Source organism: Ursus americanus, chromosome 3, assembly GCF_024610735.1.
Source record: "Ursus americanus isolate L20-20 chromosome 3, mUrsAme1.1.p, whole genome shotgun sequence".
In the NCBI taxonomy this organism is placed as follows: Eukaryota; Metazoa; Chordata; class Mammalia; order Carnivora; family Ursidae; genus Ursus; species Ursus americanus.
In genome coordinates this window covers 57,492,878-57,512,380 of record NC_142129.1, presented here as the reverse complement: position 1 = coordinate 57,512,380, position 19,503 = coordinate 57,492,878, and the positions used below count along the sequence as shown (strand labels likewise).

General features: G+C 36.1%; 1 protein-coding gene across 1 annotated transcript in view; it reads right to left on the bottom strand.

Annotated features, from left to right (window-relative positions):
* Nucleotides 1-19,503, bottom strand: part of MEOX2 (mesenchyme homeobox 2) — a 65,376-nt gene that overhangs the window by 7,506 nt on the left and 38,367 nt on the right. Inside the window, exon 2 of the mRNA XM_045793114.2 lies at nucleotides 9,594-9,766. Coding sequence (XP_045649070.1) covers nucleotides 9,594-9,766 — 173 coding nt within the window. The remainder of the gene's footprint in view (nucleotides 1-9,593; nucleotides 9,767-19,503) is intronic.

The following is a 19,503-nucleotide window of genomic DNA, read 5'->3' as shown; positions in this document are numbered from 1 at the left end:
GCGACTGGCGCACAATTTCCTAAGATGGCCAGAGGCAAATAGATTGATAGGATGTTGGACCACATAAGGCCGTAACCCATATTTATATAACACCATAAATGTCTGTCTTTTGAAGAAACAATCGTAACGCCAAACATCTGGACGAAAACTGAATATTTCAGTGACATATCTAGAGGTTTCTAAACATCTGGAATTTGTAGATTTAATACTCTGTTTTCATTTGTATCTGGGCGCTTGAAATACTGTAGACATTATCTAACAAATATTTATTCACATCTTTACCACGTGAAAACATGCGAAGAATAATTTTATAAGCACAATTTTCCGATTGAATCACATGCCATGTGATTAAATTTGGTCACGGCAGCTGATCTAGTAAGCCAAGGTAAACAGACCCTAGAAAGACTTACCCAAGTAATTCAGTGGCAAAGTCAGCAAGTGAACTGAAGAATTAGAACCAAGAATGCTCCATAAGGTAAGGAAGAAAAATGCGGAAAAGAAATACTCTTCCTGCCTGAATAGATTTATATCTGATTAAGAGAAGGAATCCTTCAGCTATTTCCAAGAAGTGCACGAGAGCAACCAGTTGACTGTGCTGTTTCTATAGCCTTGCAACTTGGGGTTGGGAGGTACAGTGTGTGTGTGTAGGAGGATGAAGGTGTTAGGACATATTCCATGACTAAGGCCTGAATTCTTGTTTAGAAGGCTGCTTTTCATGATTATCCTCTAGTTTATCACAATGTTTATGACCAATGAATCATTTTCTCGCCTCTATAATTTTCAGTTTTAAAGCCTCTTTCTTTTTTCTATTTAGAATTCTAGGCTCACCAATGCAGTCATAAAATATTTACTATTTTGCATAATTTTACACAAAGTGAATACACATTAGCTATTGGGAGCAGCAGGCAAATTATATATTCAAAAAAAAAAACTTTTTTGAGGGAACAGATGAAATTCCCCATAATAAATTGTATGTTATGGGTATTATTACAAGCCAATAGCACATTTCCCCTTTCCAAAAATGCAATCAAAGTAGTTATTCACATGATGGGCAAAATTCTCAGAGAAGTGATTCCTTTTAATTGACCTTTTAGAAATGTCCCGGTAGTAATAGATACTAACAACAATACCTCTTTCTGTCATAGTTGAGGAAATTCAACTCAAATGGCCTATTTCAATAATATTAATTTATAGTGAAAATTCACTATTCCTAATCCTATTTCTTACACAATTAAAAAATAGGTATACCTTTCAGTTATTTTAAGTGAAACACTGGTTACCTAAGCATAGTAGAAACATATGACTTCAGTCAATTTGTGTGGAAATACCAAAACTAAATTAGGAAACTTTATCCTTTATTGTGTTAAAAAATTCCTGACTAGCAAATCTTTAATGCATAGAATTTGTGTATTCTGAGCCACTACCCGTACTTATTTTGTTCACACCCTTGAAATCAACTAGAATGATGGTCTTTGTTCTCAACGTTTTGCCTAATCTCTGGGATGATATTTAACAAGAGTTAGCAGTATATCACAGTCAGTATATAACATTTTGACTCACAGACTCTTCTAGTCATGATGTAATTAAGTGAAATACACCAAATATAAATATGTGTTTGAAACACAGGAATACACTATTTTTATGAGAACAGTAGAATAAAAGGCAACTCCCTATGGTTCAATCTAATGAAATTAATATTCTGATTATTTCTAGACAGGCTTAGGTTCATTATTATATTTACACTCATCATTTCATTTATTAGATTTAGGGATCACTTCCTTCGACCTCCTTAAGATTATTTTAAGAAAGTGTAATAGTAATATTACTATCATATTCAAATGCACTGACCACAAAAAATAGTCAATAACCTAAATATCTGGAGAAAGTTCAAAAATTAAAAAAAAACACAATCAACAAAACTGTCCAGGGGGCACCTGGGTGGCTCAGTCAGTTAAGTGTCTGCCTTCAGCTCAGCTCAAGATCCCAGGGTCCGGGGATCGAGCCCCACATTGGGCTCCCTGCTCAGCGGGGAGTCTGCTTCTCCCTCTCCCTGTGTCCCTGCCCCCACTTGGGCTCTTTCTCTCTCTCTCTCACTCGCTCTCTCAAATAAAATAAATAAAATCTTTTAAAAAAAAATCTGCCCAGCATTAAAAATGAGAAATGATAAAGAGATTTAAAGATAAAAATTTATTCCAAATTTAACACATGTCTGAGGTTTTCATGTGGAGTGATGAGACTCTAACAACCAATCGGTAGAAAGTCTTTTACAGCCAGATTCTCTACAAATTGTTCTCTTAGGTCTGTATTTATTATTTTAGATGTCATAGACCATATGCATATACTGCTGTATAGACTTATGTAAATAATAGGACATCTCTTTAGAACTGAAGATGTCCAACACAAAACTAGCTCCTCAAAATTTCTAGAAGCTTCTTAGTTTTAGAATTCCTTTAAATGACAAAAAAAAAAAAAATTCCCATGTATGCAAGGACAGTGTGGAAAAGGAATAATCTTTCATAGCAGAAATTTCTTTCTTTAGCATTATACTTTAAAACGGTAATCCCAGGGACAACCTGGGTGGCTCAGTCAGTTAAGCATCTGCCTTCAGCTCAGGTCATGATCCCAGGACCCTGGGATTGAGTCCCGCATAGGGCTCCCTGCTCAGCGGGGAGCCTGCCTCTCCCTCTGCCTACCACTCCCGCTGCTTGTGTTTTCTCTCTGACAAATAAATAAATAAAATCTTAAAAAAAAAAAAATAAGATGGTGATCCTGTGAGGCAATGCATGTTATGTTTCAGAATGTTATTGTTGATCTACTGGTTAAATATAAATTAATATACTTATTTCCTTATTGAAGAAATCGGGAAATATAATGTGGCAATTCTGAGATTAAAAAGAATTATCCTTATCCTTTTATTATATCAGTTTGATGAATGCTCATAGCAAGAATCTGTACAGCAAATTTTAACAAAATTTCTAAAATAAAAGCTCATTTTATAGGTGTGTGTGTACATATATAGATAGATAAAGCTAGCAACATATAGATATATATCTATAGGTATACATACACATACATTGATATATATGTCTGTGTATATGTATATATGTGTACATACATATGTATATATACATATGTGTATATGTATATATGTATGTATATGATACATATCTGTATATTGCTATCTCTATCCATCAAACATTTAAAAAATTGATTTGTTATATATTCTCAAGGCTGTTTCAATAGGGTAGGGCCTTATTTTTCTAAGATTTTTTTCTACATTATTGCATGTTTGGATATTTATGTTCGTAAATTATTAGAGATCACCTGCTTATTTCTCAGCTTTCTACTTTATGCAGGTAATGTTTCTAAAAATTGACTTAGAACAGGGTTAAATCATTGGACTTTTCTTTATAGATCTTGCTTCATAATTGATTGTCTTGCCTTACTCTTCTTACTTCATCGCCTTTGTTTGGTAGTATGGAAGATAGTTCTGAATCTGCCCTTTAGATTGTACCTCGTCCTGCCTGGGAGGCTCAGTTGATTTAGGCTTAGACTCTTGATTTTGGCTGGGATGGTGATCTCAATGTTGTGGGATCCATCCCTGTGTCAGGCTCCCTGATCAGTGAGATCCATCCCTGCTTCTCTCTCTTCCTCTCCCTCTGCCCCTCCACCAGCTCACACTCTCTCTCTCTCTCAAATAAATAAATCTTTTTTTTAAAAAGTGAAGATTGTACATTGTCCACATGCATTTCTTAAAACAAACAAACAAACAAACAAAAAAACCAGCAGCACTCAGGCAATACCGCTTTCCATTACAACTGAAGATTCCATCATATTCTACCATCAACTCCTCCACTTTATGCTAACCACCATTTTTCTAGTAGAGGTCAACTCATGTTTAATCTTTTATTTTTATTTTTCTTAAGATTCTATTCATTTATTTGAGAGAAAAAGAGAGTGAGCAGGGGAAGGGGTGGAGGGGGAGAGAGAGGGAGAGAATCTCAAGAACACAGAGTCCTAGGCCAGGAGGGGCTCTAACCCACTACCCTGAGATCACGACCTTTGCCAAAATCAAGAGTCAATGCCTAACAGACTAAGCCACCCAGGAACCCCTCATGTTTAATCTTTTAAAATAGCAGACACACATGATTTAAGCAAAGAAATATCTTATTGTTACTTCAGGTTACTGTTAAATATTACTCTAAAGAAATGAGGACATATTCTAACATCATTGGCTACACAGGTAGTCTTGAATTACCTTAAACAGACAATATGTCTGGTCATGGAGAATAATTTATTAGCTAAATAACTAAAAGTATTCATATGAATTTACAGAAAATAAACTTTCAAAGGACAGGGATTATGTAAATTGATAAGCAAAAGACAAAACCAGTGCTTATTTGGCACATAGAAAATTCTCCTTCATAGTGATCCAAAAAATGGATGCCTATTTTGAAAATACTTGGCATTGAGCCATTTAATGATTTAGGAGTAACAAACAAAGCATAATCCCTCTCATTTCCACTAATGGGATACGATCCAAGTAGGTGGGATTTTCCATTTATCTTGCCAGAGGTATCATGGATTAGGTCTGCTTATTCCAGTAATCCTTGCTAGTTTACAAATCTGCAACATTGCACCTTTGATTAGCTTTGTGAAACGAAAGGATCTCCCATTTTCTATTTTTTGGCAGCTTTAACTGTATAAAAATGTCCATTTTGTCACTCCTGTTATAGTTTCATGCAGCTGCCTTCTCTCTTCTTCCCACTGTGAAATAGTAAAAAATTGGCAGCAGCTTTCTCCAAATGTGTCTAGATGGATGAAAAGGCCAGAATAAGCATGTCAAGTGTAAAAATACATTGGGACAGGAGGGTCTTTAGACTGACTGGCTCTTCAAAATATTCCAAGTGGCTCAGCCAATTGAGGCTTATTAGCTGTTGATCAAGAAGGGGATATAAGAATATATTGTAAAATGGAAACTCTAAGTTGGAAGCTGGGAGACACTAGAGTGGTAACTTCCACACAACAGCATTATATAATTAAGAATATTTGAAGCTCAACTGTATTCTAGTATCTCCATTCTTATTTTACATAAAATAATTTTCTTTAATACCTATGTGCTAATGTGGAATTACTTTGCAGACTGAGCCTCTTTTTTCTTCTTCTTTTTCTTCTTTTTCTTTTTCTTCTTCTTCTTCTTTGACCAGATGGAGTTCAAAGGGGATTATAGACTTCCCTGACCTGTAAAGGCATTGCATTATGGGAGACACAAGCATTAAGAATCTGACTTCTTCGTAAAATTGCAGAACTATTCTTCAGGTAGGGATTTGAAAATTCAGGTCCTGAGTGATATTTAAGGATTTAATCTTACTTTTTTCCTTAAAGGAAACCTAATCATCATAGCAAATCTGTTCTCTTTATAGTAAGTCTTTATAATGACATGTGCATGGCCTATAATAAAATGTAGCAAGTATGTTGATTAGTGATATAAACAAAGTAGGGGTATGTACAAAAAACATATCAGTTATACATAGGCATATTTCATAGGCAATTATATAAAATTCCTAGATGAAAGTACATCTAAAGACTACTTCTGATTATAAATTAAGTTTTCATTTAGGAGAAAGTTATTTCTGTAAAAAATTCTGTCATAAATTGTTATGGATTATTTAATATTTATTTTTCTCTCTTTACATTATCCACATGAGTTCTGCCTTTGCATTTGAGTCTTGAAAAGCTTTTACAAAGTCAAGAAAAAATATTTAAGGAGATAGAAAATTCTACTAAAGTTAAGGAAAACACTGTACAAAATGGAGTTAGATATAATTCTCAGGTTATTTTAAAGTATGGAAAGATAAATCTTGCAGAATGGAAATGAAAAAAGTACATGTCTATAATTTAGAATATTTTACATCTGGAAATCCTATAAAAGGGGTGTTATTTAAGAATATATAGGGTTAGGATATAGATTACATAGATAAGCAGGTATAGCATTAATGTAAAATCAAAGTAATGGAATTGCTGTGTCACAATTAAAAGAAGATGAATGAAATGGGTTCAGTTTATAACTCTACATTTATAACTTTAAAAGCCCAAGCTTGAGAAAGTAAACTGAAAATATCTCACTGGGACAACAGCTCTGGCATCGTGGAGGAATATGCTTTCAGACCTTTAAGAATAGTAAAACTGATGACTGACAGCATACAATATTTTTCTGATAAATTTAGCATAGTAAAATTCATCCCAGAAAACATAAATAAAACCTTCAGATTCTCAATTTAAGATACTGCGTGTACAAAGAAGTCTAAGAATAAAATGAAATCTGGCATAATCAGGAACATTCTCCCATATCACCCTGTCATTCCTCTCCTGTGATATTCAACACTCATCATAATTGTTAGTACTTGTTCAATCTTTGCCTCTTCCATGTTCTAGCAGAAACTTACTAGCTTATTTTATTTTATTTTATTTTATTTTTTTTTTAAAGATTTTATTTATTTATTCGACAGAGATAGAGACAGCGGCGAGAGAGGAACACAAGCAGGGGGAGTGGGAGAGGAAGAAGCAGGCTCACAGCAGAGGAGCCTGACGTGGGGCTCGATCCCGCAGTGCCGGGATCACGCCCTGAGCCGAAGGCAGACGCCCAACCGCTGTGCCACCCAGGCGCCCCTTACTAGCTTATTTTAGCAAGATTTTATTTCTAGCATCTAGCACAACAAATATTTGTGTTACAAAATATGCCTTGAATGGCAAAGACATCTCCCCCCTCTGGTTGACAATTGCATTTTATATTTTATGCTAGAAATTCTTTCATATCCATTATGATATATAAACCTGAGTAGAAGAAAGAGAAGGTAGTTTTAATTTCCATTTTGTGCCCTAGGGAGATTGTTACTTGCCTAAGAATACACAATTCCAATTGGAAAATCGAGTCATTTTGTTCAAATTTTTATCATAATAATTCTATTTTTTCTTACTAACACATAGTGGCCCTCTAAAAACTTAATTTTGATTGAGAATTTGCACATGCATGCATCTCCTTTTTGTATTAACTTGCAAAATTAGAAATAAAGATTTATAGGACAAAAAAATCTTCTGCACAATACAAAATTTCAATTCTTTGAAAATCGAATTACATCTCAAGATTTGTTTGTTTGTTTTTCCCCTATGACGCTACAGTTAGATTGTTTCAGTAACTGCCTCCAACAAATGTTGCCTTCCTTCCATGTATCCATTCCTTTAGATGGTCCCCTTCTACACTGACACTGTGCCTGGTCATATGACTTGCTTTAGAGAATGAGGCATTAGTAAATATGAGGTAAGGAGAGTCTCTGAAAGTCCTTGTACGTTGGAGTTTTTCTTCTACTTCTGGCAATGCTTCTACTCCCATTTGAAAAGTCCCAGGGAGCTTATTAGAAGAAGATGAAACCACACACAACACAGACAAGCGTCTCAGCTGAGGTTATCGAGACCAACCAGCTCCTCAAACCCACCAGGTGACTACAGCTCTATGAGGGATTTAGGTAAGGCCAGCCATGTAACTCTCCAACTGAGCCCGGTCAAAATCCCTGACCAACAAAATTGTGAGCAAACTGAATGTTGGTTATAGGTTGAAACCACTAAGATTTTTGAATAGTTTGTTACATAGCAAAGGCTAACTGATACAAATCTGAAAAGGGACCTTTAAAAAACAAAGATTAAAATTCTGTGTGTGTGTGTTTATAATTTTGCTTAAAATCGCATATCATTCTTTTCTATCAGTGGCAACTCAGGAAGAAAAAGACATATCCAAAATACCTAAAAAATTCCCAGACCAAATTTATAGAATTTCTTCTAAAAAGAAATTATTCTAAACCAAAAGTAAAACCTCTGCCTTATAATCAGATAATCACAGGTAACCAACCAAAGCTATCCCCAGACTAGCAAGCACAGAAACTTCACTTTTCTCTTGACTAAGAGTGTAGTACTGCATCCCATTATTTCTGTAGCTTGGAAGCAAATCCTAGTTTGTTTCCTTTATGTATTATATAAAACATGATTGCATTTCCTAGAGTTCACTGTCTATGTATAAGGACATTAATGTGTAATGCCTCCCCTCCCTTCTTTTTTTTATCTGCTCCCAGTTTAAAAAAAAAAAAAATGAAAATAAAACAGATAATGTAGATTTTGGATTCTCCTTTCCAGCATGCCAAATGTTGTACACTTATGGAAGGAACTTTGTATGTGAAGTTCAAGGGAAGGAAAATGTTGTGCTTCACAAGTTAGGCACTAGTCATAATATTTAATAAAAATAAACTGCTAATAAATAAAACCACATAAAAGTGTTTCTCAATATATTCTCACTACCCAGAAATATCCTCCCAAAAGCTGAAATTCAGAAATTAACAGAAGAAAAGCAGATGATTTAAGAAATTGGATAAAATAACTTGCTCTCCTAAGATAGTATTCATTTGTCCACACCCTGTTGGTATTTCTTTGGTTCCAATGGGATCCCTGGAGGAGGTGCATACAGTGAAAGAGGAAATGAGACTCTAGCCCTCGGAGTGCCAATCATAACTGCACTGTCCATAAAGATGTTTGGATTTGCCTTTCAGGAATGTTTTTCTAAAGATTAGCAACTGTTAACCATCAGTAGGCTAGATTCTCCCAGGGCAAATCAGAATCCATAAAAAGAATGTGCTGGGAGCACTATCAGAGCAAATAAAATACAAGAAAGGACCTAAAATGTAATTAATTACAAAGCATTTCTTAGGTTTTATCAACTGGGGTCCACAGATCGTTAATAATTTCAAAGTGTTCTCTAAATGAGTCAATGTCAGAATATTAAATTTTTGATCAAAAATAATTGGGAAATATTTACCAATGATCTATGTGCCCTTGCCCCCATCATTTTCCAGCCCCCTTGAACTTAAGTGGCACCACTGATGATTTCCGGACCTTAGAGTATAAATGGAAGTGACATGGGTCATTTCCAGGTGAAAACATTTAAAGGTCAATGCATGAACCTCCAACTCTTTCTTACCTCCTGTGGTTACCAAGGACACCACATGTCGAGATGCCAGAGAGTTAGACTGGGTCCATGAGCGAGTGATTGTTTGTAATGCTGGACTTGTAAAGTTAATATGGGGAGTGAGCAAATAGTGAACTTTTTTGTCATGTCATTGAGGTTTGGGGGTTAATGTGTTACAGTAACACAGCAAACCCTGTCCTGAGCAAGAGGAAACTAACATGGGGCTGCCAGCTGTCTATTATATCAAAATAAGGAGATTTTAAAATACAAGCAAACAAAATTGTTCACTATATGCCATCATTATATACAAGAAATAATATCTTAAGCCAAAATATTTAGGAAGAACACAATTACAGAATAAAGAATGATTCCTTAAACTGAATAAATGTGGTTTCCCTTAAAACACTGCTATCTTGTCCTTAATTTTGTCATTTTGCTGGGCCAAAACTTCATCATGGAATGGAACACCTGTCTTCCAAATGGTATGTAAAAACCACAGATCTAGATATTTCAAAAATGTCAAGAGAAGATTCTTGACTCGACGCAATTAAAAATACCATACCACCACAACGTCCAACTTTACCTGTCTTTCAGTGAGATCCAGATTCACTGCTATCTCATATCGCCTCAGTCTGGTCAGATAATTATGATGGGCAAATTCTGCTTCAAGTTCTCTGATTTGCTCTTTGGTAAAAGCTGTCCTTTCCTTCCTGGGTTTGCTATTGACTTCTGACTTGTAATTTCCTTCCTGGGAGTCTGGAAAAAAGAAGAAAAAAAGTAAGAGAGAATTAGATTTACTTCATTCATTCAAATGCATTCAATCACATCATTCATACTAGGAGCATATACTGAGTAATTACTTTTTCAGATACTGTGTTAGACATGGGAAAAATAGCAAAGACAGTAAGACTGATCTCACAACAAGGTAAGATACACATCTTATTTTTTCAATCTGCTCTCACATGACTCACAGCCTAACTGGCAAAGTGTCTGCTACTCTTTCAAAATATGAGCAAAAAATATAAACGCTCTTCATATGATAAAAAGATAAATGAACCATCTCTGGAAAACAATTTTAAATATAAAATTGTATTTAATAAGTTGTTTAAGTTATTAAGTAAATTATATTTAATAATTTGTATACTTGGGATCTAAGTATGATTGAACTTTCTAATTCCAAAAAAAAAAAAAAGTGTTGACTTAGTATATGAATATTTAAGCAATTTGAATGTTTAGCAACTGGACCCCAAAGTCAACTCAAGTTCAGACAAAGCATACAAAAGAGTGTGTGTGTATTTACTAACCTTTTAATTTCTATTCAAGTTCAGTCTCTTTGAGGGCAAGAGAAATGCTATTCTTTTATTTTGTATAATACGTATTCCAACGTGGAATCTATAAATAAAATTGCATTTATATAACTCAAACTATGAAAAGTTTTTAAATGTTTTATCATTATACATGAGATAAACATAGGATGCACAACACTTGGGCGCCTGGGTGGCTGAGTCGGTTAAGCTCCAGACTCTTGATTTCAGCTTAGGTCATGACCTCAGGGTCCTGGGATTGAGCCTGGTGTCAGCCTCCACGCTGAGTGGGGAGTCTGCTTGAGGATTCTCTCTCTCTCCCCCTCTGCCACTCCCCCCACTTGTGTGCACATTCTCTCTCTTTCTCTAAAATAAGTAAATACATCTTAAAAAAAAAAAAAAAGATGAACAACACCTAACAAAAGCTATCCAAACATCAGATCTTATAATGCCATTTAGAAGTAATAATAATTTGGAGCACATTGTTCCATCTTTCTTCCTATGCATTTTTTTTAAAGATTTTATTTATTTATTTGACAGAGATAGAGAGACAGCCAGTGAGAGAGGGAGCACAGGCAGGGGGAGTGGGAGAGGAAGAAGCAGGCTCCCAGAAGAGCATGGAGCCCGATGTGGGGCTCGATCCCAGGACCCTGGGATCACTCCCTGAGCCGAAGGCAGAGGCTTAACGACTGAGCCACCCAGGCGCCCCACTGAGCCACCCAGGCACCCCTCCTCCTATGCATTTAAGACAAAATTAACATATAGTATTTCATGTATCCTTATCATATCCCTGAGATGTAGGTTAGAAGACATTCTTAATATACTGAAGAACAAATGTGTGCCTATAATGGAAAAAAATTCCACATAAACCAATAACAGGTAATCATATCAGGTCCAGTAATTCATGTCGAATTTATCTTCAGGGAAATAGCACCATGATCAAGGTAAGTGGTGTGTTTCTGCTCTCTTAACAATTACTTCAATTCTCTATTTTTCAGCATGTGCACACAAACTGTGATGTCTTTAGCAAGTGGGAGTACAATGAAGTCTTCTATGAGCCCAAATGAGAGAAGCAAGATAGGGAAAATGACGGTTAATCAAAACAAAGTGTGGGACACCTGGGTGGCTCAGTCGGTTAAGCGTCTGACTCTTGATTCCAGCTCAGGTCGTGACCTCAGGGTTGTGAGATCAAGCCCCACATTGGCCTCCACACTGGGCATGGAGCCTGCTTGAGACTATCTCTCTTTCTCTTCCTCTGCCTCTCCCCATCTCTTAAAAAAAAGGTTAGGAAGAACGACATTTTAATTTTTTTAAATTGATAAATGTAATATGGTATACTTAGGAAAGACCTTTTTGGGCAACATGTTTCTTCATCCAATGATGCTTAAATACGTTAAGTAATACATATAGATATATTAGTATTTAATATATATTAATATATATTTACATATATATTATTATATATGTATATATTATATATATTTACATATATATATAAATTAGTGTTCTTTTCTGTCTGGCGGGGAAAGTCTAACTGAAGTCAAGAGGGCCTGCATAATGGGAATCTACTAGACAAGGCACTCTAATGTAAACAGTTTCGTGCTCTTACTAGGTCTCCGTTGGCTGGATGTAAAGTTGTGTAGGTCCAGCAGCAGCTACAGAAAGTCTGTATCAACCTTTTGGTACCCTGGCCATTACTTTTCATCTGAGGGATCACGGGAGGATTCACTGCTGCAGCGGCACAGTCGCCAATTCCTCAGATTTCACTGACCGCGTTGCCAGGCCGGTCACTCAGCCCTGTGCTGACTGGCTCCCCACCTTGGCAGAGCAGGCGGGGCTTGATTCAGGGCATAAGTGGTTTGTGATACGTCCCACACGGGCTTTCCCGTACACGAAGCCACTAGGACAAGATAAGATCTGTAATAGATGCTGTGTGAGCTCTCAGGCAAGCTGTGCTCACACAATGCCAACTTCCCTGACTCAACGTGGAACTTGCCGTCATCACCCACTTATTTTTTTCAGCTACAGATTTGCCAACCTCTACATCTTTACAGCACTTAGCTATTCTGTGTGAGCAAATCTTCTTGATGATTGATTTTTTTTTTTAATTTAATGTTTCCATTGGCTGTCCTGGCAGACTGCAAACTCACTCACAGCCTAGAATACTCAGATAAGTGCCTCTCACAGGATCTATATTCTCATGTGAATCAAAAGTATTTTTGCCAGTTTGGAGCCATGCTCAGTCTGAAATCTGCAGATGATTATTCTTTATATGGGGACAGTACCCTTTTCCTTTCTGTAAAACAACTCTGGAAACTGACAGCAAAGCCAGAGCATTTTTTCTCATGAGCAATTCAATTTGAATGATTCATGTTTAACACAGTCGCTTATATAAGCATGAATGAACAAATTCACATTGAGGAAAGCCTATTACTTTATATTTATTTTTTGAATACTTTAACTTTTTCAGTATTCAAAAGTACTTCGAAATCAATAATACATACACACACAAATACACAAGCGCACAAAACTTGGGCCAATACTTGTAAGAACGGTCACTTGGAGTGGATCTATATACATGCCCATTGTAACCAGAAATATACAACAGGAGGTTTATATATCCAGTGACTGAATTTAAACAAAACTCTGGCTATAATTCAACATTTAAATCCAAAAGCAATTTACTGAATGCCTGAATTCCAAACCAAAGTAGCTCACAGAGTAAAATCCAGCGACTAAAACAATGTGAACCGTGTACACTTACACTTGCCATAATTGCACATGGAAAGATTACACTGCACTTAACTTGACAAAGAGTGGGTGTGTGCCTCCTGAATTCATCACCTAAGAGCGAGAAAGCCAACCCAATCGAGGTAGCACCGTCAATTAACTCTGTATACACTTTCATCTGTGTATCTGTGATTCTGTTGTGGTTTTCACCTACGTTGCTCCCACTTTTTCTTTCCTATTGAAAACATGTTCCTTGGAACTACATTTCTGGACTTGTATTTCCTATAACTTGGATTCTTTTTTCTTTTTTCTTTCCCCAACATGTCCTGAAGCCCATCATTTGCTGACCCTAAGGCCTCCACTGCTATCACCTGACTAGTTTTTCTTTGGTGGAAAACGGGTGGGAGACTTGGACAAGGCTTTTGGCAAATTGCACACCAGCTACCACCTGTTTTCCAGCTGTTTCAACTGAGGCAAAAATCCCCGTTTTCTTCAACCTCCCATATCCTATGCCAAATGGTAGGTGTTGAGGGGGGAGTCTGGAAACTGCCTTACTTTCTTCCCTACAACCACAAACAAAATGTCACCATCTGTACAGTGTATTCTAATGTAAAATATTACAATTGTTGTTTCTCGTCTCAGATACTTTAATGCACATGTGGGTGCACTCTCACACTCCCTCGCCGCTTGGAGGAAATGTTGACTTATGTGTTCAGGTAGAGTTGGCAGTCCCAGTTCCCTAACCTTTTGCTCCCTGGGACTATGTTAATGGAAGAAGTCTGCAATACTTCCGTGGAGGATAAAAATTGCCCTCTGAGGATCATTTCTGTCTAGCATTTAGAACTTCTCCACATGTGACTTTTTATTTCCCCTAGTGCAAGAGGATGCCAAAAGATAATAATGTTTTATTGAAGACAAGTAATGTAAGGGCTTGGTCTGTTCACTAGTGGCATAGAATGCTTTTTAGCAAAAGAGAAATATTAAAGTATGATTGAGTATATTTTTTGGCTACCCTGGGTAAGCTTATTAACTTGTTTAAATGAAGAACATAATTTACCTATGTCTGTAAAATATCAAAATGTAAAGGAATGTCTCTATAGCTTAGACTACAATGAATATTTATTCCTTATTCTGACAGAAGAATGAATACTAAGCCATTGTCTATTTTCGTCCTTTGCAACTTCTCATATCAATGTTTTGTAATCTATTCAAAATGATAGATATTCTTTTATTATTAACAAAGCTGCACAAATAGTTGGCATAGGAAGCTAATAATTATCTTTACGTGGACATAGGATTGTGGAAGGAGGCAGGGAAATTTATGGAATAATCCTACTGACGCTAGTATTTTCACATTTAAGTGGGAAATAGCCTACCTTATGGGAAATTTATCCAACTTGCTTCTCCAGCTTCTTAATGAGTAAGAATTTCAGCCTCTCCAGACTTGTTGTTGTTGTGTTTTTTTTTTCCCAGAATAAACAACCTTCCCCCAGGGGTTCTTAAATCCTCTTGCTGATCCACGATCCACGATCCACTCTCCAGATTTGAGAACCATAGCCATAGTGAGCTACTATTACTAATGAATAAGTCCATTATATATTGAGATGTTACAGGAAAAATGGGATTGAAACCCACTATACTCAATCTAGAATAGGAATTAGTGCTGAAAACATCCACTATTTCTTACACCTTTGATGTGAAAAACATATAGCTATAATAATAGTTTCTCTTTACTAGCAAAGAGAAAGCAAACACAAATTTCAAAGACCATTTTTTAGTTTAGTAATAGTAACAGTAATGGTAATAGTCGTGTTCAACATGCAAAAATCATTCTACGGAGCTTCCTTGCTCATTGCCTCTTTGATTATTAGTCAATAATTCATTTCAATTCCCTACTTTTTCTGCCCATCAATATATGAATCCATTTTTACCTTACAGCCTCTTCTTAGTGGAGTCCCTTTGTTTTTAAAGAATGACACATTAACAATTGATTTTAATTTCATTACCTTGCCTTTCTTGTTGTTTATTTACTACGTAGTTCTTTCTGATAGTGAGAGGATGTCAACCTAATAGTTCTTCCTTTGTGCCAAAATTACAAAGTAAAATACACAAAGAGCTAACATATTTTGATGAAATTAATATTGTGCAATTCCAAATATATTTAATAAAACAGTATTTTTGTTAAAAATTTAAAAAGAGGCAAAGACGCACAAAATGGGAATACAATGCAACTTACTTGAGTCAAATTTAGCAGAGTTTTAGTTCTCATTACCAAGTTCAAAGTATTTAACCAAAAACAAAACCAGCATATGTTTTCTGGGTAAATGTAAACTTCTTCAATCTTTCTACATACTTCTAGGATTAGAAACTGTTACAGATGCCCAGAATTGACTCTTTGCCTCTTGCTATATCACAGAGAGAAAACATAAGCTACAGAAATATCATGACCATCTGTCTATCAAAAGAAGACACACTACATGTTTGAATTGTACCCGCTAGCCAAGGACTTCACAACAATTACCATTTGCACCTCCAATGGAACCCCTTGTGAAGAGCTTTTGACATACAGCATTCCATTCCATTTTCCTGATCCTATTAGCTTAAAGAATGTACCCTTCCTCTGAGATCTCATCAAATGATCTTTGTTTCCTTCTTCCAATGCTTACCACATTCACTATACGGATCCTTTGTTTCCTCAACAAGGATATAAATGTTTGATGCATACTTCTGTTCTCATCTATTCAGTAGTTGGGGGCAAATATAAAGATAATACTGGCATTCACGTTTACATCCCAATATATGCAGAAGCAATAGACAAGGGCATGAAGAGGATGCAAACTTCCATAGGCAAACCCCCCTCCCATTCGCCTCCTATTCAGCTCTTATGTCAGGAAATGGCTTGGAGTTACATGGTGTTACTGTATCCTTGAGAGTATAAGGAGGGAAAGAAACTCTTTTCAGAAATTAGGGACAATAAGTAACTTGACAGTGCCAGAAGAATTGAGACATTTCTAATGTACAGCTGTCAAAAGGGAAAAAAGGATTTTTATCTCTTATGACTTCGGAAAACACCATACAGTTTTTGCAGTGAAGCACCCAAAAATTCAGCATCGGTTCTGCTAGCAGCTTGGTAAATTCCTTGGACATGCAACAGGAGAACTTCCATAAAGGTTTTTTCTTTTGTTTTGTTTTTATTCTGGAAGACAAGTCTGCATCTTCTAAGACTGTGAGGGCTTGCATTCATACCGTGGTTCTGAGCCTTTTTTGTCAAGACAGTCACCATAGTGACTCTAACATATTTTTTATAGTAGTAACTCTTTTTTTTTAAGCGATAACTCTTATAATAAATTATTGAGCTTGTTATTCATCTCCATGTCTACTTTACTTCTCTGAACTCTAGATTCCAGTTAATTTAAAATTTAAAAACGTGCCTTATTCATCTTCATATTTCCAATATTAAGCACCTAGTTCTGAACCTCTGTTGGAATTTTGATTTTCATGCTCTGGTTGTGGATTAGGATTCCAGTGATAATCCTAAGGGGTTCTGTTCTGTTATCAAAATTTAAATAACCTTCAGCTTAAAAAAAGAGAAAGCATCACAGCAATATTGCTTTATATTAACTTTTCAAAGCACTTACACACATCAATTAATAACAGATGGGGACAAGGAACATTACTTACATTTTATATCTATAATGATATCTGTAAACATGTTCAGGTAGAAAAGCACCAAATCAGTGTCACTACTATAAAATTTAAAACTGAGGAGACTGGGGGCTCTGGGCGCCTCAGTCAGTTAAGTATCTGACTCTTGATTTCAGCTCAGGTCATAATCTCAGGGTCCTGACATGGACGCCCGCGTAGGGCTCTGATGCTGGGCGGAGCTTACTTAAGATTTTCTCTCTCTCTCTCTCTCTCTCTCTCCTCCACCCCTCCCCCCTCCCCCCACACCCCCACTGTTTGCTGTTTGCACAGGTGCATGCATGCTCTCTTTCTGAAGTAAATAAATAAAATCTTCTAAAAAATGAGGAGACTAAATATTATACAAGTGAAGGAATAGACGGCACACAGATTGTAATTGCCACCCTTAGCACTATTGATTGATATGCTGGACTGGATAATTCTTGTTACATTTATAGTCCATGAAATATGAACATATTCAAGACAAAATGGTGGTGATGGCTGGCCGGGGCATCGTAGGATATTTAGGAGCATTCAGGTTTGTACTCACTAGATACCTGTAGCAACCGTCAAACCCACTTTAGCATTGCCAAATACTATATAGGACTCCAGTTCGATTTAAAATCCAGAGACATAACAACAACAAAAGTCAAGAAAAAGAATAAATACTTTTAGTATAAGTATATCCCAAATACATCATGGAACATACTTATATTAAAACCAACAAAAGTTGATCAGAAATTCAAATTGAAGTGGGCATGATGTATTTATATTGGCTAAATCCTGGCAATCCTGTCCCAGTTATGGCATTCAAAAATGTTTCCAAATATTGCCAAATTCTCCTAAGGGGAAAATCTCTCCCAGTTGAGCCCCACTGCACACAGGTAATACTTGAGACAAGACATCAGTAACACTAAGTTACACAACTCTCTCTAGGAGTGACCAGACTGGTCGAGAAGTCAAGGTGAATTTCTTATGTGTAAGTAATATCCTCTTTACACTATGGCCAATACTTGTCTGATGATAAAAATTGCTCAAAAAGTGTTTTTGTCAATGCTAATTTATCCAAATATATAACTGCAGAATAAGTGTCTCTAACAACTTCAGAGAATTATCCAGACAAAACAGCAAAATGGTGCATATGTAATCGTTAAAGAAATTTTTTTTGCCATTTCCCTAAGCTATCCTTTCAGAGATGTGGTAAGTGTCAATAGATTTCAGAAGAGAGCATTATGTTTCTATAATACACCAAAGCACATTAGAGTTAATACTAATTTAATTTTTCTATTAAATCTATTATTTAATTAATAAATCTGGAACATCTTGACTGAATATGCATGAATTTTAGAATCTGGACAGTCCTTACAAATCATCTATTTGTAAACCTGCTTTATTTATAGATGAGAAAAATAAGACTCAGAGTGACTGAGGGGCTCACTGAAGGTCCCATACTGTCATACAATTTTCTGGCCTCCAGTGTCAGTTATAGAAACAGACATAAATGCATTGTCAGAACTCCCTAAATATCCTTTACATCTTGCATGGCCTTTTCATAAGAACAAAGATTTGAGAAACACCACCATTTAATTGTGATACTGAACATGGCTATGGAAGCTAAAATTCACACAGAACCTTTATTACCCAAGATGCCAAATGCACAGATGTTAAGAGCACAGTCTGGGCCACTTGCTTATTCAATCACTAACCATCGATTTTTCTCATCTTTAACACAGAATTAAAGTGAAATAGTTAAATTAAGTAAATCATTTGGCACAGTGCCTGCATATTGTGGGCACTCAATAATCAGTTGCAAGTTCTAGTCATTATTAAGGAAGGACCTTAACGCTGCATCCCAGGACCTCAGCAATTGACAATGATAGATTGATAGAATCAGGTTTTAGAAGGTTTTTTTAACTGTAGGAAAATTTCCTCTCTCTAAAATCAATCAATCAATCACTCAGTCTTAAAAGGGGGGGGGCACCTGCGTGGCACAAACGTTTAAGCATCTGACTCTTGGTTTCCACTCTGGTCATGATCTTGGGGTTCTGAGATGGAGCTCCTAGTCGGGCTCCACGCTGCACACAGAGTCTGCTTGGGTTTCTCTCTCCTTCTTCCTCTGCCCCTCCCACTCCCAGCTCTGTCTCTCAAATAAATAAATAAATCTTTAAACTGTAGGAAAATCTCATTCTGAAAACAGAACTCAACCTAAAACCTAAGGAATTTAGAATTTACACAGTAACTAACAAACTACTATTTTACACTGAAAATTAATGAATCCCTAAAAATATCTGTGTGTTATTTTTGATTAGTGTACAAATAAAATTAAGCTTAAGGTTTAATTATTTTCCAGTGGAACTGTTGAGGTGACAGCTTACGAGTCCCGCGGGATCAATGTATGGATTTTTGTTTTCTCTGAAAGTTTTTATTTAAAAATTTGATGAAACTTATCTGAAACTGGCAATCCAATAAACTAGAGTCAGGATGTGTGTGTGCGTGTGGGTATTTCTTCTCCTTGAGAGAATTCTAACAGCCATTTATATGGATTTAGAGAGTTTAGGTAGGTAGGAGTCACATTCTGCTTTGATGTTAGAGCATACAAAATGTTTAGCAAACACTATTAGCTGGGTTAAAAAAAAATCAGGTCAGGGCTATTTACTAAATTAATAAACATACTCTCTTAAATACTGTGCACTTATTTGTTTGCTTGGAAATATTGTCTACTAATAATTTTCCTCACATAGAAGGTTTGAGAAGTAAATCACCTAGTTATTTTTTAAC